General features: G+C 42.2%; 2 protein-coding genes across 3 annotated transcripts; one reads left to right on the top strand and one right to left on the bottom strand.

Annotated features, from left to right (window-relative positions):
• Positions 1–1,304: 1,304 nt before the first annotated feature.
• On the top strand, positions 1,305–17,228 carry ndrg1a (N-myc downstream regulated 1a). 2 transcript variants are annotated; one of them, XM_030063043.1, is made up of 16 exons: positions 1,305–1,448; positions 6,485–6,559; positions 7,072–7,107; positions 9,652–9,757; positions 10,310–10,430; positions 10,814–10,876; positions 10,994–11,054; positions 11,458–11,544; positions 11,773–11,829; positions 12,030–12,133; positions 12,351–12,407; positions 12,521–12,572; positions 13,226–13,273; positions 13,750–13,785; positions 14,132–14,183; positions 15,530–17,228. In XM_030063043.1, exons 2-16 carry the CDS (start codon positions 6,503–6,505, stop codon positions 15,757–15,759), a joined length of 1,167 nt encoding a protein of 388 aa, XP_029918903.1. In that variant the 5' UTR covers positions 1,305–1,448; positions 6,485–6,502; the 3' UTR covers positions 15,760–17,228. The 2 variants fall into 2 exon arrangements, with proteins under 2 accessions (XP_029918903.1, XP_029918904.1); XM_030063044.1 differs by lacking the exons at positions 1,305–1,448; positions 6,485–6,559; positions 7,072–7,107 and adding an exon at positions 8,801–8,970 and having other exon boundaries at positions 15,530–15,759.
• A 538-nt stretch (positions 17,229–17,766) lies between these two features.
• Positions 17,767–25,555, bottom strand: ccn4a (cellular communication network factor 4a). Its single transcript, XM_030063045.1, has 5 exons — positions 25,379–25,555; positions 21,079–21,367; positions 19,999–20,253; positions 18,611–18,804; positions 17,767–18,075 (listed from the first exon to the last, which is right to left on the bottom strand). Exons 1-5 carry the CDS (start codon positions 25,424–25,426, stop codon positions 17,776–17,778), a joined length of 1,086 nt encoding a protein of 361 aa, XP_029918905.1. The 5' UTR covers positions 25,427–25,555; the 3' UTR covers positions 17,767–17,775.

Below are 25,555 nucleotides of genomic sequence, written 5' to 3'. Positions count from 1 at the left end.
TCACAGTGTAATTGTCAGCCATATGACCACTGGAGGTGTGGAAAATTCCACCAAGAGCCCTGTACTGTACTACATGTTGGATAAATGAAACAAATGTTGTATAACAGCAATAGCAGACCATATGCCTATAAAACCCGGAGGAATTGCATGATACATGATACTGTAAATGCAGCTTTAATTGGCACAAACTTGAGCGTGCACTTCACACTTTGTATGCTACGCCCTTAAAATAACCAACAATGCCACTGTATCAGATTGGATATCTGTTTAAAGTGTGTGACTTGTTGAGGGGATCATTGTCTGATTACTTCCTCCATGCTTTCCAGGCTAACCAACACACCAGTGTGACACCTCTCAAACTGAGGGCCAAACTGAGGGAGCCTTTGTCAGCCTGAAGCCTGTATAGACTAGCTTTGATTAGACAATAGAAGAGCACTATCAAGGAAGGCAAGTATGATACAAAAAGAGGGAAGGGCTTCCCTTTGTACAGACTTAAATCCTGTTGGGATCCAAACCATGGTTGCAGGCCTGGCTGCATTCCTAGCACCTCTGCCTCATGTAGCCTTGAATGAGCTACAGCAGAAGTTAGCACAAACACATCTGAGAAATGTTGGCTGCTGAGATTGGGGGAGTGTAAAAATACCCCATGACTCCAATTCCTGAGCTACGGCGAGATGAACTGTTGTTTGGCATGGAGTCATGTAAAAAGCACAGGCCTGCCAAGATTCCAGAGCACACCCTGTCGCTGCATGGCGGAGAGAGAGACAGAGCTCTAATATATTACACTAATTACCACCTCACCATTAAAGTAAACTGTCAAACGTGTCACCCAAATCGCCTGCATAGTCACAGTGAGAGGATACACTGGTGACTAATGCAATTAAATTGTAACAACATTTGATACACCAGGCTAAAGTTGTTTTGTCAGTACCGTTAGGAAGAACTATACTCAATGTATAAAGATACTGCAAGAGTCCCTATAACATCAGAGTGATATCAGAGGAGTAAACACCACATATCACACTCACAATTCCTCAAAGTTCATTAAGGTCACACTAAACTCACTGAGTGCACATTCAAACCACTGGGCCACAGCATAACCAGAATATAATTTCTCGTTAGTTTCATTACAAGAATCTCAGCCCAGAGCCCCTGTGAGCAGCGGCGTCCTCCTGCAGCTGCTGGAAGGAGTGGAGCAGCGTTTCCAGTCCCAGCGCTGCTGCCCAATCGAGACTGAAGCAGGGAAAGTGGGCTGGGCTGCACACCCCCAAGGCTTTATAAAATTCCCTCATACATCCGCCTTTCGCTGCACGTAATAAATAAAGCAAGCTTTTGTCTGTGGACAAGACAACTCTACTTGATCAGCTATTTGAAAAGAAAAAAGTTTTTGAGGACTTTTTTTTTCCGGGAGTGTTCATCAGAGGACAATCAAAACTTTAAAGGCTCGGGTAGGTTTCTGTTTACAATAACAAAGTTATTCTAATTTTCGATTTATATATATTTATATATTTTTCCTGTTTATTGGCCACCTCCCAGCTGTGTTTGAGCAAGTATAAACACGTTGTCTTGTTCTGATTGTCGTGTGTTATCCCGCGCAAAAATATTGATTTCGACTGAGGCACTTTTGCAGTTCATAGCCTAATATTAATAATAACAATAAAGAGAGAGAATTAAACCAACTTCTGCTGACTATCAGTAGTTTGATAGAGGCCGAACAATAGTGCGTAAACACGCCTACTTACGATGTATTTCAGAATAAACAGAAGGGGCTCGAGTACATGTGGATGACATTAAGTTATAAATACAGCAATATACTGCGAGCTGACTGTCCAAAATATAAATTGTACAGAGTTGCAGATGTAACTTATGATATCAACATTGCAAGGGAAGAAAAAACATTTCCGCGTCCTATTTTGTGAACGGATCCTCATCTACAAATGCAAATGCATTTCATTCTGTTTGTCTTCTCTATTTTGAAATCACAGCAATTACTGACTACATTAGTGTGTTTGTGAGGTTTTTTGTTTTGTTTTGTTTTGTTTTGTTTTTTGCATGTAGGCTTATGTATCGCAAGCCACTCCTGGGTACAGTAAAGCGATCTCCATGTAAACAAGTAGAGGCATGAGTGTGGGCCGCTTGCAGCATGCTTTTCACACGTGACACCAGCAGTAACACACACACACAGGCAGGAAGCGTTTCAGGGTTACAGTTAATAACAGATGAAAAGTTGCATAACGACCCATCTCGCTCTCGCACTATTCGCACTATCAGCATTTCCAAAATAAAAACATTTGTAAGCCGATGGAGTGGGATAGGGCTTGCCAAAGGCCAAAACCAAAATATGAAAATGTTGTTTATTAACTTAAGGCACTGGGGGCCTGCCAAAATATAAAGCATGTCCACAGGGGCCCTGGATACCAGGGATACTAGGGAGATATCACTGCGTACAACTGTTTTCATTCTGTTCTATTTCATAGTATCCTAATGTTTAGACATATATCGAACTCAATTGTAAAATTCAGTTCTGCCCACAAGAGCATAATCTGATGTCAAAAGAAAACCCTACTAATATTGACTTCTTTCAGCTGTTGTGGTGTAGTAGGACACCTCATGTTCTCACATAAAACAGGAAGAGGAAATGTTGCTGAAGCGCTGGTGATCCCCCGCCTCACCCCACCCCGACAGCCCTCACTCACTTACTATGTCGCTACTGGAAGATATACCTACATTTTGATATCTTTTACAATCTGAAAATGTAGGTCTGCAGCAGCTTAGTTGAGCAGGCCTGCTGCTGCTGCTGATGATATTTCAGAACCAGGGATTTGACAGATTAAGCGAGTTCGTAAAGATTAGGGAAGCAATCATTGTTTCTGCAGATGGATGCTGTGGTCGCCTCTGGATTTAAACCTATGGAAGGAATGGGAAGGATGGTCTGGCCTTAATTCTAGCCTCCTAAAATAGAGGCTTGCCTACCAAATCTCATCAGTACATATGTTTTTTTTTCTCTCTTGGCGTGCACAGAGCTTGAATGCTATGCGGCATGCAGTTTTGTAACATGGGTGCTCTGGGTTAGTATCACAAGATTTACTGATGTCAGCTTTGGGTGTGTGTGTGATTTTTTTTTTCTCTAAAGCCAAACCCACAATATGCTGTATCTCCCAAAAGTCAGCCTTTCAGGAATCAATAAATACAGTTTTATTATGACAGTGACTCTAGGGTTGAAATAGTAATGGATTCTCAGTGGGATGGTATAAGCACTGTAGTCAAGTCGAGATAGTTTATTGTCATTGTCAGCAACACTGAAATTGCAATTGCCACCCCACATAAAAACAGTGCCATGTTGATAAACCGTTGACACTCTTTAGGAGACCTAAGAGCTGCTGCGTCTGTGAGCACTGCCACCTAATCGTCATCATCTAACCATAATCTAATCATCACCCATCTATAGATTTAAAGGCTTAGTGCATACTTTGTTGTCATGGTTTCAGTCAACAGATGACGTACTGAGCCTGTAAAGAAAACAGGTTTTAGAAATAGAAGAAAGTGCCTATATCTTCATATTACAGAGAGGGAAAAATATATATATACATCAGAGTGTGTGTTGTCCTGTGTTTCTACTGCAAACTATTCATTCTGGATCCTCCTCAGCCCATATCCTCGCAGTATTTCCTGTCTCAGATTGCGCAACACACTCTCACTTCTGCCAAAGCCTTTGCAGTGAATAGTTTGGTTTCGTTCCTCCTTTCATGGCCATTTGTAGAAACACAGAAGTGTAGATAAAAAAAAAACAAAAAAAAAAACTGCATGCACAAACTCGTTTGACCAGGTTGCTACGTGAACACACATGCACACACACATTGTCTAACTGTTACTAAAGACACACCAAGCCAGTCTGGAGTGCTGTCAGATTAAAGAAAGCCCTCTTCTCCAGCGCCAAACATACAATCTATGTGAGAAGATTTTAAATGATGCACACTGAGTGCATCTTAATTTTTTTTTTGTTACTTTTTGATATATTGCAATTTCAGGCAGTTATTTGTCAGCCAAAAAAAGTTGCGAAATTCAAATAAATCCAAAGGATGGCAGAAATCCTGAACTTGATGAGTATTAGGGAGTTCATGTGTCTGTCTTTTTGAAAAGGTAATTTTACTTTTCCAGCAAAGTCATCTGGCACACTAAAAGCAGAACTCTCCATAATTTTCTCTGGATTAATCATTGCATAAGCAAATAGCGGTAGTAGTACACCTGTCCCTGTGCTTGGAATTTGGATCCCATGGTGTTAAAATAAAACATACTCTTGTTAAGTCACCCTGTGTTATGATCTGGCCAAGCCAACGTCCTGACAAGCCTGACTCTACTTGGCCAGGTGAAAGATTAGCTCAGCCAGGAGGATAGTCAGAGGAACACCGCTGGTGTAAACAGCAGGTGACCCAGTTATCTTTGCCTGCTGCCCAGCCAGGCTGTTTGCTGCCAGCTTGCTAACAGGTGGCGGTGGCCAAGTGAGGAAGTCTGCACATTGCTTTTTTGTTAATGAGCAGTCTGGCCTGGTTTACTTGGCTGTGTTCGCAAATAGGCTTACAGCATTCCCTCGTGCTGATGCATGGTTTTTCACATTCTGATATCTAAAATGTCCAGATTTCTTTTCTCTTGTAAGATCAGCGGCATCAACATGGCTTCTCTCACATGGTTTTTGGAATTCTAACGGGGGCTGATCTCTGGTCCTCCTCAACAAAGGTCTTGCAGTGTGAGGGCGGCCATGTTTTTGAAGGCCTCAGCAGAAAAATGAACCTGTTGTTTGATACTCCTCTTACTCTGCTATTGTGAGATCTGGCTGGCTCCGGTCTCTGTTCCCCCAGTCAGAGGATTCTGTGTGTGTGTATGTGTGTGTGTGTGTGTGTGTATGAGAGAGAGAGAGAGAGGGAGAGAGAGAGAGAGTGTGTCTGTGTGCACAGGGCGTATGCTGGAAATATCTCCTAAATCCCTGGCTGGACTCCAGTCATTTCCACTTTTGAACTGTAATGAATTGCTTCCTTTTAAAGATCACCGTGCTCTGACGGCCACCCTGCAAGATGTGATGTGATGTTTGATGGATTTCTGCTGTTGCTGTAGAGTTTGAAAGGCAGAAAAGACAAAGAAAAAGACAGAAACACACACACACAGAAAGAGACAAGTGCAAACAGATCCAGGGAGCCTGCAAAGAGCAAACACAGTGACAGCAAGCAAGACAGCGTCCAAGAGAAACACAGAAAAGTGATGAACAGAGCAGCTAGCAGAGCAGTGAAAGGAGCTGGAAAGTATTGATTGGAAACTATGGTGTCATTGGCTTCCTGTGTATGTGTTTGCGTGTGTGTGTGTGTGTGTGTGTGTGTGTGTGTGTGTGTGTCAGCCAAGGCCCCTTTAGCAGGGGAAGAGAGGAGGGCAGGCCCCTGGCTCTCAGAAGCTGCCGGGGCCAGTGGACAAAGAGCTCTCTTAACTGGCTAATTTGATTTGCATGCACAGCCGCAGCCTGCCTGCTGCGCTCCAACACAACATCATGATCCACAGCAAAGTCTGATGCCTGACTCCCTCCTCCCTATTTCTTTCTCTCTATCTCTGTCTGTGCCTTTCTCCGTCTCTGACTTTGTTTCTGTGTCACTTACCCTCCCTACGCCTCCCACTCTTTCTCTCTTTCTCTTGAAAATCAACAGATGAATATTAACTTGTACATACTGACAAAGAAAGAGAGAATTTGCATTATTTCTGAACCAGTTCAATGTCTGGAATAGATTTAATTTCAACTGCCAGCTGTGCTCTATTGTTGTGACTTGTTTCTATAACTAGAGTCAGCTACAAAGCCCTCATGTTATGCAAGTCGGATGCGATACAATAGTCTACATTGTGAACTGTAGATGTTCTGAGAAAGCATACAACATTTCCTCCATTTTTACTCTACCAAGAATATCTATCTATCTGTCATCTATCTCCCTGTGCGGCTCGTCACATGGCCTGTGTGGCAGACTCCAGTGCCAGTCTCTGCATGTTCTTGTGTCTGTGCCCTGTATGTGTGTTTGGGTACAGGTCTCAAATAGTCTCATTTTTCCACCCTGTTTGGAGAAGGAACAGCACTGCCACACCTCCCCCCGCCCCCACTACCACTACCAAGTTCAAGCCATCCGTCATTTTGTTGTCTGCAAGTACGCCTTGCATACCCAGCCTCTTTTTTTCTAGTCAGTAAATATCTCTTGTGAGATCCAAGAGGAATCATCATGCTGATAACACCCAGCACATTACAGTGTGTGGGAAAGAGCAATTTTCAGTGGCTTCAAGACATTTTTTTTCCCCACATGTCAGCCAAGCTTACCTTTTCTTTTGTGTAACCTGAACCGCCTTGCATTTGGAAAGCCCCAAACCCCTGAGACACAATGAAGAAATGTTTCTCTGCTGGTGGAAGCAGTCACAGAGTCATGCTTTGCATTAACTCATTCACCCCTCTCTGCACCCCCAGGCTCTCTGATTCATTGAAATGGATGATATCCAGGTTGTTGAGTCCAAACCCCTGCTGGTCGACAGGGAATTGCCGGTATGTATTCTGAGCAGACCTGGCTCAGATAATATGTGCCAGTAATTTTCAAGAGTGTGTTTAACCTTCCCGGAGTACACAATTATACATGAAAACCATATGTCAGGTGTCTTATCAATCACCAGAAATGATAATAAATTGGTTATAAACACCTATAGAACTTCCTTTCCTAAACATTCTTGCAATCACTGTTCAGTCCTTTGTGACAAATTTCAGCTCTTTCACACTTAAAAAGATAAAAGCATTTTTTGTATCCTGCATTTACTAATACAGAAACACAGATCCATGTAAATTGCTCTTTTTTTCTATCTGATATGATTTTTCTTGGTAAAGATCCAGCACTACATTATACAGTTAAACATATGCCCAATCCACCATGTGACAGCAGGCATATGGATGTGAAAATATATTGTATAACTAACAGGATGACATCCATAGGATATTAGATTACAGCATGTTAAATTGTAATTGCATTTGTTTTATATTTTCATTACTTTGTCCTTTCCTTTCAGGGCTTGAGAGAGGCTGTACAGCAGCTTATGATCAAGGTATGTATACAAAAAGATAGACAAGCACTGAAATATGTCATCAATTATTGTTTGGCGAATCTCTTCATTTTAGCATGTTTTAGTACCATCTAGTGGCTGATACAAAGAAATAGTCTCTAATCAACATGGCTGCTGCAGAACCTAGATTGTCTTCTTGGTGATGACCTTTTGTCCGCTGTGATTTCATTAGGACAAAAATCTAATTGGGGCTCCACTAATTCAGTCAGCTCCTGAAAGTGATGAAACACGCTTTCAATTGTGTTTGTGAGATAGCAGAGGAACAGTCCTTCAGCCCATTCCCTCTCCTCCCCAACAAACACAAACACACCCCTGTGCAGCCCACCCACATTGTACTTATCATGTGTGTGCTGCTGAACCCCAGAGCCATCTCAGCACCTTGGACAGCGCCCCAGGTTCACACCCCCTGACATCCACTACCCTAACCACACTTGTATCCACTTCCAACCAAAGAAGGTAGTGATCTTTGAGGCGCAGTGTCCTGAGAGTATATTGAACTTGACCTCAAATCAAAGTTTGTTGTCCAGCTTAGACATTCAGTGGACAGTCAGTCAACGTTTTTCTCAATGGCATCAAACAGCTTTCTAGCTTAGTCTGGTGTTAAGCTGGCAAATCAGTGGGCGTCAGGTATCTGGGGCAAGTGTTTGATATCAGCGAGGCGACTAAGCTTAACAGCATTGGTGTAGTAGTTGCTGTTGTCCAGGAGTTCACTAGCTGTCTTGTAGCAGTAATCACACAGGCACACTGACACATAAATGCATCTGCTTTCCCCCCTTCAGGCTTCATGTTTCACACATGCACGTATACATAGGCTACATGCATACACGCACGTGTGCACAACGGCAACACATGCCCTGAAGGATTAACTGGCCTACGTGTGTGCACATGCATGTGTATTGCAGAAGCAGTGGTGGTGTGTGTGTGGAGCCCTGAGATGTTTACCTGACAGTCATATCCAGTAAACAGGTTACGTGCTGTTTTGGCTGTACCTGCTAAGCAGATCCCGCACAGGCAACACTGCATGATATAATATACGCTAGAGTCACCTTTGGGTGGAGCTTTGTGATTACCGCAGGGTTAGTGAATGAAGCATTTTACATTCATGATATTCTGGTGTTACATGAACACTCTGAAACTTTATTGCTTCAAAAGCATATGATCTATAATATTACTATTTTGACAGCAGATTTATTAAGAAAGCTTTAACATTGTCAGTAATGTTTTATATTGTCATGGTGGCAAATATATTTTCAGAGAAGTTGTTACGCTCTATAAATAGTGCATATCTCATTTTTGAATGTAACTCCCTAAAAATAAAATTCATTCTCTAAATGTGAACAACTCTCAAAGCAAAAACCTGGTGATGAGAAATATTGTTTATATTTTTATATATATTACTATGACAAATATTATTTATAGCATTGTCATACACCTGTAAATAATGCTGAATAATGGCCACCTGAATCAACACCTCATCCATTCATTGGTATGCTTGCTCACAAATCACATGACTACTTGCCTCATAAATTTCCAATGCCCCTGTATCTGACATTGACTGATCCAATTTAGAGATCTCATCATCTAGAATTAGCTTGTTTTGACCAGCCTGCAAGGCACCATGGGAGACCAGGAGCTTAGGCCAGCTGGTAAGCAGTGGGGGTATAAAACGCAGCCTGCAGACCAAACAGGGCAAAACACATTCAGAAGCTTTCGGACTATTGGATCTATAACTCAGCCACCACGACGGCGCTTGTGAATACCAGTGAGCAAGCTCATTGCTCACCTACAGACATGGTGCTCGAGGATTCAGATGTGGAGATGATTGTCGCTGAGATAGAAGTCAGCGTGAGTAGACTAATGACTATGGAGATGGCTCTGCTGTGGAATAGTTTGCAGTGGGTTTTGTGAGAATGTTGTGCCTTCTGGACAGCGGCTTCTGAGACAGGCATGCTTGAATAGGAGTGTTGAAGTTGAGTAGAGAACAATTTTCTAATCTCATTTGAAGCATCTGTTCTGGTTCCTTGTAAGGAAGATTTTGTGTCATGGTCAAATGTTTCAGAAGAACAGTTTGGGATTTTCTGTGGCTGGAAAAAATAGCCTGAATAAACTGCATAAGCTTACAGGAGCTGGAAGTTCTTTATGGCATGAAGAGATTTTCAGCGGTTAGATGGAGCAATAATGGAATTGCGTAAATGGTTTAGTGCAAACTGAAATGCAAAAATGAAGATCCCGTGTGATTCATTTTTTCATGCAAAGCATTTCCAAACAGATCACTTTAATATGACAGCCATCATGAGAGTTTGCTCAGAGTCAGATTTGACCTGGAGCATTTTGTATTGTTTTGTTTTTTTGGATGACCGCTTAGAGTTAAGTAATGGCTTTTAAACCTTTTCCACATTTTTTAAGTGAGTTGCGAGTTGAGTTCCTTGACATACAGGATATCTTGTAAATAGTTTTTCTTTTTTTTTTTTATCAACTCTTCATTTCACTTCCATGCTAAGTATGGTGATGTTTTTCCTTCCACAGGAACATGATGTGGAGACTCCCTATGGAAGAATCCACTGCACGCTGAAGGGGGTGCCCAAGGGGGACAGACCGGTCATCCTCACCTTCCATGACATTGGATTGAACTGTAAGCCTGGATTCATTCATCTCCGTCTAGGTGAAACATATGTTGTTGTGCCTAAAGCCCAGGCCGCTTTGAATTACCGCACCACGTGGGCTCAGATTAAGTTCACTGAGCTAACTTTATATTATTAAGTCTATTGCATTACAGTATTTAAACTTTCCAAAGCCTACGGGCAGGTCTATATCAGCGACAACAATCAATAACTTGGAGTGTGAAATTACTGATGGCAATGTTAGATCGTCCAAGATCCATGCTACACAGCTTCCTAAATAAAACCTAACCCTTACTAAAAAAAACAAAAACAAAAACAAATGCTTTTCTCACTCTGGCCTCATCTAACAAGTCTTACACACTTCCTGAGGTTACCTGAGGTCATTTCTACTCATCAGACAAGCACCACTGCCTCACTGACTGCCTTCACTGACTGTGTGTGAATGTGTGTGTGAATGGGTGAATGTGAGGCAAAAACATTGTAAAGCGCTTTGAGTGGTCAGTAGACTAGAAAAAGCGCTATAGAAATGCAGTCCATTTACCATTTCCTTTCCCTGTTTCCAGATAAAACGTGCTGGAATACGCTCTTCGACCATGAGGACATGCAGGAGATCATGCACCATTTCGCTGTGTGTCACGTTGATGCCCCGGGGCAACAAGAGGGCGCAAACACCTTTTCCACCGGGTTAGCCAGCCACACACACACTCACACTCAACCACACACGTAGCCAGCGTATAATGTAGACCAAGCCGTCTGTGACCTTTGACGAGTAGATCTCGGTTGACGGTCTTACAGGTGACCCACTTTGACAAGCGCTTGATAAGTGAATGAACACTGAGGCACTGTAAGGGCAGCTCCTTTATCTTATTCAGGCCCCACCCCACTTTTGATGGTGGGACTTTGCCCCATTTTATCTCTACCCTGACCTGATGTGAAGGCAGATAGAAGGCTATTGTACGGTAATATCGGTGTTGATCTACAAGAAAGACAATTGCCTGGATATGTTGTCGATGAATATATTTAAGTTATGCAACACTGAGTATATGTGTATTTTGTTCTTCCTGCAGATATGAGTACCCCTCTATGGACCAACTGTCTGAGACCCTTCCGCTGGTGTTAAAACACTTTGGGTAGGCTGAACTGTAGTTTTCACCTTCACTGCAATAGATCAGACTAAAATTGGTGATTTCGCAAACGTTTGGCCCATTTGATTGTTTTCTAACAGTATCCAAACATCTTTTTCTCAGGCTGAAGAGTGTCATTGGAGTGGGCATTGGAGCCGGCGCTTACATTCTGACCAGGTTTGCTGTAAGTTTCCCCCATGCCCTCTCAATCAAGATTAATAATTACGAGATTTAATCAAACCAGGATTAGCTGAACCAGCTAATGTGCTTCCACTTTGTGCTGATTTTGGCAATGTTGCACTGCTTATTGCTTGAGCCTGCTGAGCCTCTGGAATGTTCTGGATCAGCTCAACACTAACATTGTGCTCAGTAGGAAGTCTCACTTTGTTGATACAAGGCTGAAACAGATAAAACTTTTAACCCCTTGCTGAAGCCCCCTCCTTCACTTTGTCAAATCCTTGCAACTACGCATACTTAAAAGTATGAAATCAATTTAGGACAGAGCCTGAAGGGGCGCCACAGCATTCTCAGCTAAACTCAGTATTGTGCGTTGGTAAATAATTAATCAAATGTAATGTGTGTCTTAGCTGGACTACCCAAACATGGTCGAGGGCCTGTTGCTGATCAATATCAACGCATGCGCTGAGGGCTGGATGGACTGGGCCGCACACAAGGTATACATCAGTGCAACACACACACACACACACACACACACACACACACACACACACACAGTCATAAACAAATATAGCAGGGCTGATAGATTCATGCAAGTCTCCAACACACAGAATTTTAGCCATACAAGCACATTAATGTGAGTAAATAAAACAGCAGGGCCTTTTTGACTTCATTTCAATGGCAGCGCACCAAAGTAAATAGTGTCTTTGTGTTTCCCATCGCAGATCTCAGGCTGGGCCCATGCCATGCCTGACATGATCATCACCCACCTGTTTGGAAAGGTACGTCCACTAACAGCAAATGACGCAGAGCCAAGCGCACAGGGTTCAAATTCTATACCAGTATGCTGTGATTTCTACCCAAATCCGATTGCGATCTACAGTAATCCTGTACACTGGCAGTACATTTATAGCTTGCCTTTCGAGGTCTTTAAGTCAGGGTGAATTGAACAAGGTTTTTTTTGTGTGTTTGGTCATCACAGGAAGAAATCCACCACAACCATGACCTGATCGCAACCTACCGCCACCACATCATGAATGACATGAACCAGTTCAACCTGCATCTTTTCGTCAAGTCCTACAACAGGTACAACACACCTACGCCCGTTATTGTGCACATAGCTTTCATTTTTCCAGTGCTTAGCATGCCTTGAACACTTGTAATACTGACTGAGATGAATATCAGACCCAGGAAATCCTGTGCAAGAAATGCACAAAATAAAGCACAACATAAGAATAATAACATCCTCTTTAAAAATACTATTAATCTTAACTTGACTGATCAAAATTGTTCCTCTCTGCAGCCGGAGAGATCTGGATGTTGAGAGGCCGGTCCCTGGAATCATCGCCAGATCACTCAAGTAAGCTGTCGTCAAGCAGGGAACAGATTTCACTTGCTGCATGTTGACTAATACAAACCTTCCTCAAATTGGACTGATGCTTATTTGCAATCCCATCTGTGCTGTTCTCCCAGGTGCCCTTGTCTGTTGGTGGTTGGGGACAACTCTCCTGCTGTTGAGGCTGTGGTGAGTTAAAGTCCTCGCTCAGACACCCACACTGCCACTAAAAAAAAATCATTAATGCTAATGACTGCACTTCCCACCATCCTTACCCGGAAAACATATGCTGGACGTGTTTTCCATTCATTCTCAGTTGCCTACTTAGGCCTAAAAGATATTCAAGATTAACCACTTAAGGACAACAATTTAAATTGACTAAGACAAGAACAAAGTGTGGAACCAAAATCAAAAGCCACAAAACAAGTGAGGCTGAGTGGTTTTAATCCACTAAAGGCGGACGACTTGTTTGACTTATTCCTTTTAGCTCTGGATGGAGCAAAGAGCCCCAAATCCACCCAAGAGCCTTACTAGTTTGTTAGTCATTGTGTGATGCAAGAAAGCATTTGCAATTGCAGAAGTGAGTATACGTTATATTCAACTGACAACATGTGAAATAAGCATGAAATTTGATGGCTGAGTCATCATTGACTGGGAATGTGCATTGCATGCTTTTGTTTGTTGTCTAAATGGTTCAATTTACCCTTTGCAGGGAGCACCTTTAATGTCACCTGTAAAAATGATTTATTTCAGTCTGAGTGATTTATTTATTCAACATGCGATATCTGAAGTCACTTCACATATGATATCTCACTCATTTGACTTGTCTCTGTCGCCCACAGGTTGAGTGCAACACCAAGCTGGACCCGACAAAGGCCACACTGCTTAAGGTGAAAGGCTTGTTTCTGTCCTGCTGGCCCCTTTTCTCCCACAGGCTCATTCAGATATTAATAGCCCTCATGGCAAAGCATTGGCTGATAAGATTCCAATGGTTCAGCATTTACTTGGTGAAATATTAACCAATGGTAGGACAGGTGACGCACATGCACATTGCCTCTGAGGACACAATCTGCTGCACTTAACCTACTTGTGTTGGCTTGTGGCAGCCTTTTATGGTTCTCAACTGAAACCAAATGGTGGCTGTTAAAGCTAAAATGGGCACGTTTTATCGGGGTTAGCTGTCCAGGGGCCCGTGGGGCCCTGATTGAAGGGGCCAGGTAGCTTGTACAGGGTGTTCAGTGTGTTCAAATGAGACCTGTTGAGTGTAATGGAGGGTAATGGTGTGTGGCCATTGCTGTGCAAATAGACAAGCATCAATGTGCTAAATGCTAATAGCCTCTTTTGTGTTTTTCCCCCTTCACTCCAGATGGCTGATTGCGGAGGCATGCCCCAGGTTGACCAGGTGTGTATCGTTGCACTGTTGTGTGAACGAAAGCGAGTTGGCAAGCTCCATTAAGGTTTTAGAGCAGACCGGGTAAGGGTGGATAATCGTTAGACGGGGTCAGGCGGGAGGGGGGGTTAGGACCTGGATGACCTAAGAAGGCAGACTTTAAGAGCATTAGCGAGTGGCAGACGTAGCCGCAGTTGGCAGGTTCTTATCCTCCACCTGCGCATAGCAGCTGTCATATTCCAGGCCCTTTCAGTAAGCTGGTGGATAGAAGATGGAGCCTGTCAATGATATGTAAACAAGTGTGATAATTAGTGACTCAAGGACTAATAATCTCCTTGCTTGTGCTCTCTCTCTGCAGCCTGGCAAACTGACAGAAGCTTTCAAGTACTTCATTCAGGGCATGGGATACAGTGAGTATTCAAGACAAACACAGTACTTACATCAGTACCTTTGCTACACTGAGTTCCCAGGGATGTTAAGGGGTTGAAACTTAAAAACTGCAGCAATCATCAGTTGGCATAATAACATTTTTTAACGAAAGAAGCAAAAAGTAAGCACATTAGTGTTGAGGGTTAGTGCCCTGAGTGCTTAATAAATTCGCTCTAAAAAGAGGATTTGCTGCCACCTGGTGGGATGACCAAAAGCTTTAGTCTAAAATGATACTTTTCGTCACTATTGGCTCCTTTGCCTGCTCTTGGTGTTGGTTAATAAATTACTTGTGCTAAATGGGGTGTATCGGTCAAAGTTTTATTTAAAGCTCAACATCAATGTTTACGCTCTCAAAGGTCTTTACACATAGTTTACAACAGTCAAAACAAGATGACACCCCCAGACTTAATCCTTATAGCAGGCAAGAAAAATGGGCCCCTAAAAACCCAGGTGTAATGGAAAAAAATGATTTTTTTAGAAGGACCACAGAGAGTAGAAGAAAACACACTAGCAGACAGAATAAAGACAACAACAGCCAGGATTAGGGGGGATGAAGAGGATGAGGAGGATGATGGGGAGGAATGAAAAGAGGGGGGCGCACACCAGCAAGGAAGACAGCCACACACAAACAAGGCATATGTGACAGACACACAAAGAAGATTAGAGGGGAAAGGAAAGCATAGTGGCTATCAGTAAAGCAAAAAAACAATAAAGTGCATAAATGCATCAGTGGAGCTAAGCTTGTGGCCGTGGAAGTAGTAAGCAGGGCCCTGCGGGGGGGGCAGAACCACAGACAGCAGGCTACCACAGCCATGCAGAGAGGCACAGACAACATCCACTCACACACACACACACACACACACACACGAGAAATGGTTAGTCACACAGAAAACAACACGGTCGAGACTAAAAGAAGAGAGGAAAGTGAAGAAGAGAGAGACTGTGAGAGGCATCCAAACTGCACCAGTTAACATAAACTCTGCTCAGGATCTATGCCAGATAGAGAGCACTCATACTAACATTTGAATTATGTTCAGTCCAAATGCTGTGAAAAACAATGCAAACACTCTCTTCCCATCTTTCCTCTCGCACACTTGATCCAATTAAAGACGACACACTGTCACGTTAGCTCCACTCAGGTAGATTTGTTTCTTTTCCTCAACCAGCAGCATTAAGCCCTTAATTGGATCAGATGTGCAAAAGTAGAGCTAGGACAAAAACTACTTGAGGACTAGGGCTACTTGAGGACTAGGTTGCTCAATTTAGTGTTTGAATTGTCTTGTTTGTGTTAACGCTGGTTTTTGCTGGTCCTCCTCCTCTCCCTCAGTGCCCTCAGCCAGCATGACCCGGCTAGTCCGCTCCCGCACCGCCTCCGGCTCCAGCGTCGCTTCCTTCGACGGAAGCCGCTCGCGCTCGCACACCAACGAGGGCAGCCGCAGCCGCAGCCACACAACTGACAACCAGCGCGGCCGCTCCCACACAGACACAGCCATGGACGGCACAGGCAACAGCAATGTGGACCAAGGCGTGCTCAAGTCCACCGAAGTGTCCTGTTAGGCTAATCTCCACCCCTCCAGACACCCGTGACCCCCAAATCCCTTGAGGTCCCTTCCGTTCATGCTGTGCTGCTTCTAACTGCAGACTGACACAAACACTCACATGCGCACACACACACACACCTATTCCCACATACATGTGCACACACACCAATGTGGAGAAGGACATTCAGTCACATGGAAACGCACAATACACACTCACCTGCAGACTTCCTGAGCTATTCAGTCAGGCTGGGACGCCGCCCAATTTGAGACCATGACCTCTTTACAGTCACAGGGTGTAGATGCATGGGCATGTCAAACCGCATGCCTGCAAACAAAAAACTGAACAGACCAATTGCTTCCCAACAATCTGGGTCAGGTGAGTGACAGTTAGGAGCAATGCAGCATGGGAAAACCGAAACAGAGAATGTCAGAGAAAGCTGTGGCTATGAGTACACCAGCTTGTACATTTATCTCTCTTAACCTCTCACATATAAATTGTTTTCATACCATCTCTATATTTCCCCCATCTGTTTTGTCTATTTTTTTATTACATTGACACAGCTTTCTCAGTTATACCTGTATCTTGACTGTAAATGACTTTTTTTCTCTTTCTCTCTCTTTTTGTTCTTGCTGTAATTGTTTGATTATTAACTCTTTATTTTCCATGTCTGCAGTGTAGTCGTTTGTACCTAAGAGCTGAGTTGTAGATGTGGAGAGAGCATAGAGAGGCATTTGGATAAACAAAAGTGGCAGTTTTCTTCATAAATTGCTATTTATCGTTGACATTAAGGGACAGGCTTCAAGTCTAACATGTATGTACAGCAAACAATATTGCTCAGTCCTGTTTCAGGATCCTGCCAATGTCCATTATCCTTGAGTTTTCCTGAACATTTATCTGTTCTTTTTTAACAATGTCCTGGAAGTTATAAATCTGTAACTGGCAAAACATGACTTACAAAATCCTTTCAGGAATCAAGTGATTGTATACATTTCATTTCTAGAACATTCCAATGAGATATATTATGCATTGTATCATTAATCAAAACAAGCTAATGAGAAACATGAATTGAAATAGCTTTTGCATTGTATGCTTTATTAACTGATCATGGTGTCAGGAGAAAAAAAAAAAGTTTTTTTTTTGCTTTTCATTTTTTATGATGATGATTTCTATGCAATCAAGCACAATGGAACAAAGATGTGCCATGGAACTGATCACTTTGTAGATGTGATGCTCCTATGTGGTTGTGGGTTGTGGGTGAGTAAAACGATAGATCCACATGTTAAATGAGGATAGCCATAGACCTTACCTGACACCCTCTACTCCCCTGTTTTACTTGCACTACAGCAACATTTGCTTGATAGAACACACACATAGCTTTGTAAAGATGCGATGCACAACTGCTTAATGCTGTAGAAAAGCATTAAATTGGCATAACAGTTTGTATTTATTAAAAAAATGACAATAAAAACTTGTAACTTACCTTGCCTAATTGCGTTATCATTTCATTAACTATGTCAACTCGCTGAAATCGTAGTAATTTGAAATGAAAAATGGGTCTCACGGACAAGGCAAACACTGTCTTCAGCATCTCAGTCATGAAACATGATGTGGCAATATCCACAATAAAACCTTGCCTCAGTTCAGTTTTACTGTTCCTGAAAGCATCTACTTCTTTTTTCTTTTTTTTTTTTTTTAGTTATTTTATATGCAAAATCTACATTAATAAATTAAGCCTTAAGTTTTCACACATTTGCTAGCCAACTGTTTTCAGTTTAAAAGCCATTCTTCAAATATTCTTCACAAAATATCATGCTTTATAAATCCATTCTGGAAACATGTATATATTTCATATTTACATATTTTTCCAATAGGAAAAAAAAACATTATGAGAAAGTCCCTTGTACAAAAAACATATATATTACATATAGAAAACACTGCAGAAAAATCAGTCTCTAACAAAAAAAAAGAGAAGGCAGGAAAAAAAAACTATAAAATCTGAATGCTGAATGCATGTATGGACCTTGACTGCTCTTAGTTCATGACCTCTGGGTAACCATAGTAACTCTCCAGCTCAGAAAAGATGTCATTGGGGTTTTTGCAGCTGAGGTTGCAGAAGCAGGCTTGCACCCACATCATCTGCCAAGTGAAGCCCGTGCCGTTGGGACACTCAAACTCCACGTCGATGGTTTTGGACTTATAGGGAATGCAGCATCGCTCATCGGTGCACACGCCGCAGTACTTGGGTCTGTACTGCTTCTTGCTGATGCAGCCAGAGATGGTGAAGTTGGAGGGCTGTTCCTCTCGGTAGATGTTCAGACATTTCTTCCCTGGCTGAGGAGGGGAGGGAAAAGAAGGATGTTATGTCTGGGATTCTTAGGAAGATTCAGGTTTTCTGATGCAGTCATTATTTGCATGATTAGCCACTTGAACTCTGAATTTCCCTTAAATTTCCCCTCATGTAAGAGTTAGAAAAAGCATTTTTCCCATAGCACATCCATATTCTGCATTTGCTGGCTGCAGTGTTTCATTGAAGCTACATCATAATTATTTTGAGTGAAATATTTTACTACATTCTGCATCATTTTATACATATTTCCCTGTAATTCAGCAGCACATGGTATCTTTGGAAACCTTGGGATCTCTACTAGTATTTAATGTAAATTTCTGTGGGTTTTCTGGGGTACCAAGAGTTTGAAACATACTGGAGGAACTACATGCTTGCTTGTGGTGTATGTATTCACAGAGGAATAACATGTAATGCATGTGCATCCTCGCAATGGTCATTTTTTTCTGTTGAGAGTAAGGCACTGTCCGTTCACTGTAAGTCACAGCTAAAGCTCAACATAAACAGTGCATGCATATCTACCTTGATGTGCTTGGTGATGTCGACCTCACAGGGCCGCAGGTTGCACAGACGAGACTCTTTGACCAACTCGCACTGATCGTTGGCGTTGGAGATTCTCAAGGACAAGCCCCGGCCACAGGTCTTCGAGCAGGGGCTCCATGAAGTAGTCTGGGTGATGCAGTTCTTATGCCAACTCCTGGTCTCAGCTGGGAAAGCTGCTTCAGCACAGAGGAGGAATTGATTGGTCACATGCACAGCTGCTGCTTTCTGTACACACTGATACATCTTGTTACCATTTAAGGTTTTGCGCCCTGCCAATACCATGACTCAGCAATGTTCAGTTCTGCTGCTGAGCTCCTTTCCATTAAGAAAGAGACGGCCTTTCAATTTACATGAGAAAAAAATCTTATTTTATTAACATGCTGGCTGTTCAAAACTCTGTTAGATGCCTGCATTGATGACTCTTTTCATTGCTACAAACGAACATCTTTAACTTTTTCAACTTGATAAACCAAGTAACTATACATACTACTGCACTGTTTCTGCCTTTAATTAATGTTTAAATAACTTTGGTATTTGAGTCTGTTTCCAATTTGCATCTTTGAAGAAAACAAAGAGCCTTTCGTTCATGTTCTTCCTTCTTTGGCTCTGTCCACTACTGGCCTAAATGACTGGAGACTGGACATGACCCAAACGCAGTGTGAGGGCTTCCACAGGAAAGGATTGGTCTGTCCCTACACACACACACAAGTACACACCCAACCACCCACACTCACACACAGACACACACACACACCTTAACCTCATGATCCTCCTGACTAGAACCGACACTCAAAGGACACACAGTGTGTGACTGTCAGTTTCAAACAGCTGCTGCTCTTTCGCTTCTCAAATCAGCTAGTGACAAACAACTTAATTTAAACTTTAAAACAGAACACGCACTTTTAAATAAACAGCTGTTTACTGACAAAAGATATCACAGCAAACATCACTCTCTTGTGCGTCAGTGCACTGGCTTGATCTAACCCAGGAAACTGAAAACAGGAAATCATGACAGTGTGGATACCTGACAGAAAATGACACTGAATCCACATTTTTGCCAAGATTTGAGCTTTTAAAGGCAGCGGTCTTAAACTTTTGATCAGCTGATGAACAGCCTATTTCAGTTTAATGGTTGTTTGCAATAAATTGCTTACTCAAAATTTTTTTTTGTCTCACTCCCATTTGTTCTTTTTGCATTTTGAAGCTCTACTTAGAACCTTCTTAAGATCCAACAGTGCAAAATGCAAATTCTTGCAGTTTCTCAACTGGTCTTAAGATTTTGATCAGGAGTGTATCTTCGCATAATACAGCATAGTGCCACTTAATCTAAATACGAAACCCCACAATAAATATGGAAGGCGTCCTACCCTCTACTGCATGTCGCGGGGCAGTCTTGCGCCCTTTTTTGGGCTCATCACAGATCCATTGCTCACAGCATTGCCCCCGAACCTTGACCCGGCGCGGGGTTTGGCACCACACCCGGGGCGGCTGGGACTCTGTGCACAGTGCCACACAGCCGATGGCACCGTTCACACACACACATTGGTATTTACAGCTGGGTTTGAAGCTCTGCCCGTTACGGTAGATCACCCCGTCATACTCACAGCCTGTGCCCACCATATCTGGCGGAGGGGAATGGCAAGCAGTTACATATTGTAGGAAAACACAAGGTGAACAACAAACAAGCATCCTGGCATTTATAATATGCATATAAAATGAATGACAATATCTTTAAATGACTTCATTGTTAAGTTTGCAGTAATAATCCAAGACATCTGCATAAAAACTATTGTCTGCTTTGTTACTCTTATTGATGATTGACACTAGTGATTAAAACAATGCCTAGTTCATGAAAATGTTGGCTAGTGACAGGTTCGTTTTTGTTTTGGTGCACAGAAAGTGATGTGCTTTATGTTTCCATCAGCAGCAACACTGATTTGTTTGAAATGAATACATGAAGACCTGGGTATTTAGCATGAGCACTGACAGACACCTACGGCTGAGATGTCACCAAAGTAAAAACGAACCAAAATCTCATGTATTACCACTTTAAATACATTTTATCATGATCACATAAATACAGCTTGAATAACTATGGTTTCACTTTATTTGGATAGATACTTCACTTACTTAGCCCCTTAAAAATAATTTTCCCTCAGATTTTCCAATAATTTCCCCTCAGATTTGCCCCAAGATGCCAGGGTTTACATTTGTAAATGTTATTATTGTTCAGTATCTGGACTATCCAAATTATATGTTACCAAAACATATCCACAACCATTTCCTGGTTAATTTTCTGTTTAATAGGATGTCAGTCCAATCACATGTTCACTAACATTAGTGAATATAACTAGCATGCTAATTACTTTTTTTGCCTCATCACTGCTTCTCATTAAACAAACAGGTTCGGTGCATTTGTTTTGTCAGTTTTGGTGAGTGACACTTACATGCACACACTCCTTTTTCGTACCTCGGCTTGTCCGAGCTGTAGTCACAGTACAGTCCTTTGTGGTAGTCACATGTGTCTGCCTCGTTGCACTCCTCACCCACCTGCCTGGCGCAGGTCTTGCAGCAGTCACAGCCGTCCATGAGGAGGCTCACACCTGGGGGACAGGTGGGCGGGGCCTTGGGACACTCGCACGGCCACTTGCAGTACTGTGTCCGGTTGTACGCGTCCATGGCCATGGGTGTGACAGCTGCGGCGGGCGGCATGGCAGTGGAATTCTGGGAGTAGGCCTGCATGGACAAGGGGGGGACAAAAGTGTGAGCGTATTAGGCCTGTGGGGCATCCTCATCATCAAGATTTGATTTTTTTTCTAAGGGATATGCAGTGCAGTTTCTCAGGAGACTCAGATTTTACATTACAAAGTAACATAATGCCTTCAGTCTCAGTGAACGCCCAGCGAGTTTAACAGTTTGTCAGCGATGTTATGAATCTTGCATCACAATGTTGTATGCTTACACAGCTTATGCCTCTCTGTGTGCCAACAGAATCAAAATGCCATCCTCTATTGCATGAGAGGTATTTGACCCCCTGTGGCAAGGCAATATTCTTAATGTCCTTAATCCCAAATCCCTTCATATCCAACCTCTCAGTTAGTCACTGACCTGAAAGATCCAAATCCCCTATTCAGACACCTCTGCTTTACACAGCCTTAATGGGTAAAATACATGGCAGGGCTGCTGACTTCTTTGGAAATATGCCTGTTTGAGCCGTGCAATAAACGGCATAAAAGAATAAAGCAGAAAATTCAATCTAAGCAGCCAACAGAGATAATCCCATTGCATCAGTGGCAATGTCTTGTTTTGTACCGGTAATTTAACACTATTCCATTAATAATAATCTGCCACCTGGACTTTATTCATGTTTAACAATAACAAAATCCTGCCAACAGTATTTACCCAGGATTCTTCCCACCATTGTACTGCCTCTTACAAGCTGCTGTGCATCAAGCCAAGATCATAAAGTGAACAGTTTTGTAGCACTTCAGAGCAGATGTGTTCACTGAACGGGCCACAGGGGGGACGTTAACAGCTCAGTACTTGGAGGTTAGTTTTGGACAGTGGCTCTAAGAGTCCCAGTAGAGGAAGCTGGCCCGTCTCTTGGTTCAGAATGTGTATTTATGACAACAAACAGCACTCTTTTGAATTCAAATTAAACCCTGCTTGTTTTGTGGACACAGTGTGCTTGAGAAAAATGTCCAAAGAACGTCCGGAGTGTAATGCAACTCCGGGCTAGTTTTTATTCAGCGACTGAGATGCTGAGATTTGTCCCTGAGAGTGAGAATGCTCAGTGATCTGCTGTCCTGAGGTTGTGTCAAAGCTTGTGGGGGTACTAAACGTCATTGGTTCTAATAAAGGGTTAAATGTCATTTCAAGGCAAGTAAAATACAATGCAAGTATTCTGTGGTTTCATCATGCATTCATTAATTCTATGCATATACAGGGCAAAGGAAACCACAAGAGAACACTGTAATTAAGATGCATGAAGCTCTATGCATCTAGCATGCCCATCATAATTACCCCGCTACTGCCCAGCCTGGTCATGGAGTCAAACATTTTATTGGATGTCTAATATTCTCCAAACACTCATAAATCATGCCTTGACGAGGACCGTCACTTTACATCAGTAAGGAGCTTTTGAACCATGAAGGTCTCTCTCTCTCTCTCTCTCTCTCTCTCTCTCTCTCTCTCACACACACACACACACACACACACACACACACACACACACTTAATCCATAATTAATTGTGAAAAAAACATGCTTAATCATCTTATGCATGGTGTACCCTATGTCATTTCCCAGAGCTTGTTCCTGGCAGCTCAATGGAATTATGGTCATATTAATAACTGCTGTGTACAGCACAGAAAGCTAATACAGATAAATGAGTTTTAATCACAGCCATGCCACTAAGCCATTCCTCAGAAGAGCTGATTTAGCCTGCAGCTATATCAAACATTAGGGTAATTGTGCACAAACAAAAAACAGCACAGGAGCTGTCACTGCCTAAGAAAGGAGAGCGGAGAGAGGTGGGTGTTTCATAAGTTAATTATCGAAACATGGGCTAGGCTTAATGCAATCATCACCCTTCAAATCATTTATCTTTGCTAACTAAATTCAGCTTGATTTGATTAGAGGAGCATGTCGCCACTGTGATGAGAGGGCACTGCAACAGAACATCCAAGTCCATTTGAGATGCATGTAATCCAGCAAACTTTAGCTCATGCATGTAAATAACCATGAGCCGGTGAAACTATGTGGTGAGCATAAGAATTTAGACATCAATGCATGTAAGACCAACTTGCAATTTCATCATTTCATTGCTCATATTTTGGTGACAGCTAATAAATGAGCTAATAAACTTGTGTTAGTTGTCTTGTAGGAGGTGACAGAGATTGATAACACTCGTTCCCTGCCTGCTTTGATCTTTTCACCCTGTTAGTCTCTGCAGGAATGTGATTTTTGCTGAAGTGAATCTACAATGGCACACAGACGTTTTCATAGGGCCAAAGATCTGGAAGAAAATAGAAACCTTTGCCTAATAATACTTTTAAACAATGAATTTAATACAGCTTAAAGAAACTTTCCAGTGTCAGCAAGTGCAAGTCTTGACCTGCAAGAAAACCAAATCACGAGACTGTAGATATTTCTTTAATCTCAGATTTATAAAATGACCTCCTGAAACAGAAACTGTCAGCAGGCAAGCCAGCTGATTATTGTGAATTGGGAAACTATTGGGCTCAGGCAATAACGGGCCAATTAGGCAATTATCAGTTTAAACAAAGATCATGTAAGTTGAGCTGTACTCAGATGAGGCTGCCATGTTTTTGAGTGACTGATGAAATTTTTGAGCTGCTGGATAACTGAATTTCCCTGTGGGATGAATAAAGTATGTTCTATTCTATTCTATTCTATTCTATGAAATGCGTCCAGCCAATAATAAGACCAGACCTCAGATTACAGTCTTCCTTTCAATTTGTGTCAAAGCACCCATTTTCCCAAGTATAAATGAAGGACGTTAACTGTCCTCCTCAGAAACAAACAGACAAACAATAAATTCAGACAGACAGATGGATAGATAGATAGATAGATAGATAGATAAAATCTTAACCAGAATACCAGATTATTATCCACATGTTCTTCATGTGTATAATAATCACTCAGGTCAACAGAGACCAAATTTAATCTGACAGGAATCATATGAACAATGTTTCCAGTACCTCTTTATTTATTTTTTTTAAATGAGGATTATTAATAGTTATGTTAATCTGAAATAATTCCATTTTGACCCTTTATGGAAATGACTCTTTTAATTTTAACCACACCACTGTAATCTCCCCTCCTACACATACAGGAATAGTTTATGGTAATAATTACAACAATGTTCCCATCAAACGTGGGCTAATACGAGTAAGTGTAGGATGGCATGAAAACAAAAACCAGTGAAGCGCTACTGTAAGCCTTTCTCTAAGTCACCGCACGGTGGCAGTAGAGCATCATGTAGGCTGGAGAGCGGAGCCGGCCGGCTGCCAGCATTACAGTCAAAGTTTGAGCCCAGGGTGAGTCATGACAGCTACGTCCTCCCGTCTCAGATATTAGCAGCAGATCAAGCAGGGATGATGAATTTGCAGTCACTCCAACATTTCCTACTCCAACATGTCCAACTGCACCGCTGTTTGGTGAATAATCAAGGAGGCTGCCACGAGTCAAAATACAGACACAGCTTAATATGGAATACCTCTGTGAGAATAAACCATGGCAATCCTGTAACACATTTTGGGAGGATATTATAGCCTACAAACAACAAAGCACTAATTTCAACGGGCTAAAAAACACAATGGATAATGCTTTAGAAACACAATGGGAGATTTAACAAAAATGAAAAGTATGATAAAGTGAACTCTTGTATTGAATTGCCTGTCGCAGACATATTGCAAGGATTATACTAACACCATAGAGGATAAAATACCATAGGAACGACTTGGTAGCTATAGAGTCCCTATGGAGAGCCAAACACACATATGAGTATTACAGGAATATTACGGTGATACTGAGCTGGGAAAAAAAAACAGCCCACTAGAAAGTTCCATAAGTGCTTCTAAAATCGCTATATAATATTCTGGTGATTTAACTGAGAGTATTAAAAATGTGTCAGAGTGACCACCCTCCTCCTGCAGCCTCAAAGTGAGCTCAACATGCAGGCTGCATTTCTAGCCGGATTAGAGAAAGCCATCCTGCGTCTCACCTGTTGAATCCCGGCTGCTATTAGAATCCACAACAGGAGCCAACTCATCACTGGTTAGGAATTGCAAATACATTGAATCCAGAATTAGTCCCGTTTTAAACGCCAAACACGTCGCTGATCTCCGCGGGTCTGCAACATGCTCGTCCCGCTGCTGTCATCTCCACGCACCGCTGTCTC

The sequence above is a fragment of the Myripristis murdjan genome, chromosome 11 (genome assembly GCF_902150065.1).
Source record: "Myripristis murdjan chromosome 11, fMyrMur1.1, whole genome shotgun sequence".
In the NCBI taxonomy this organism is placed as follows: Eukaryota; Metazoa; Chordata; class Actinopteri; order Holocentriformes; family Holocentridae; genus Myripristis; species Myripristis murdjan.
The sequence above is the reverse complement of the archived record's forward strand: the minus strand, read 5'-3'. Positions and strand labels throughout refer to the sequence as shown.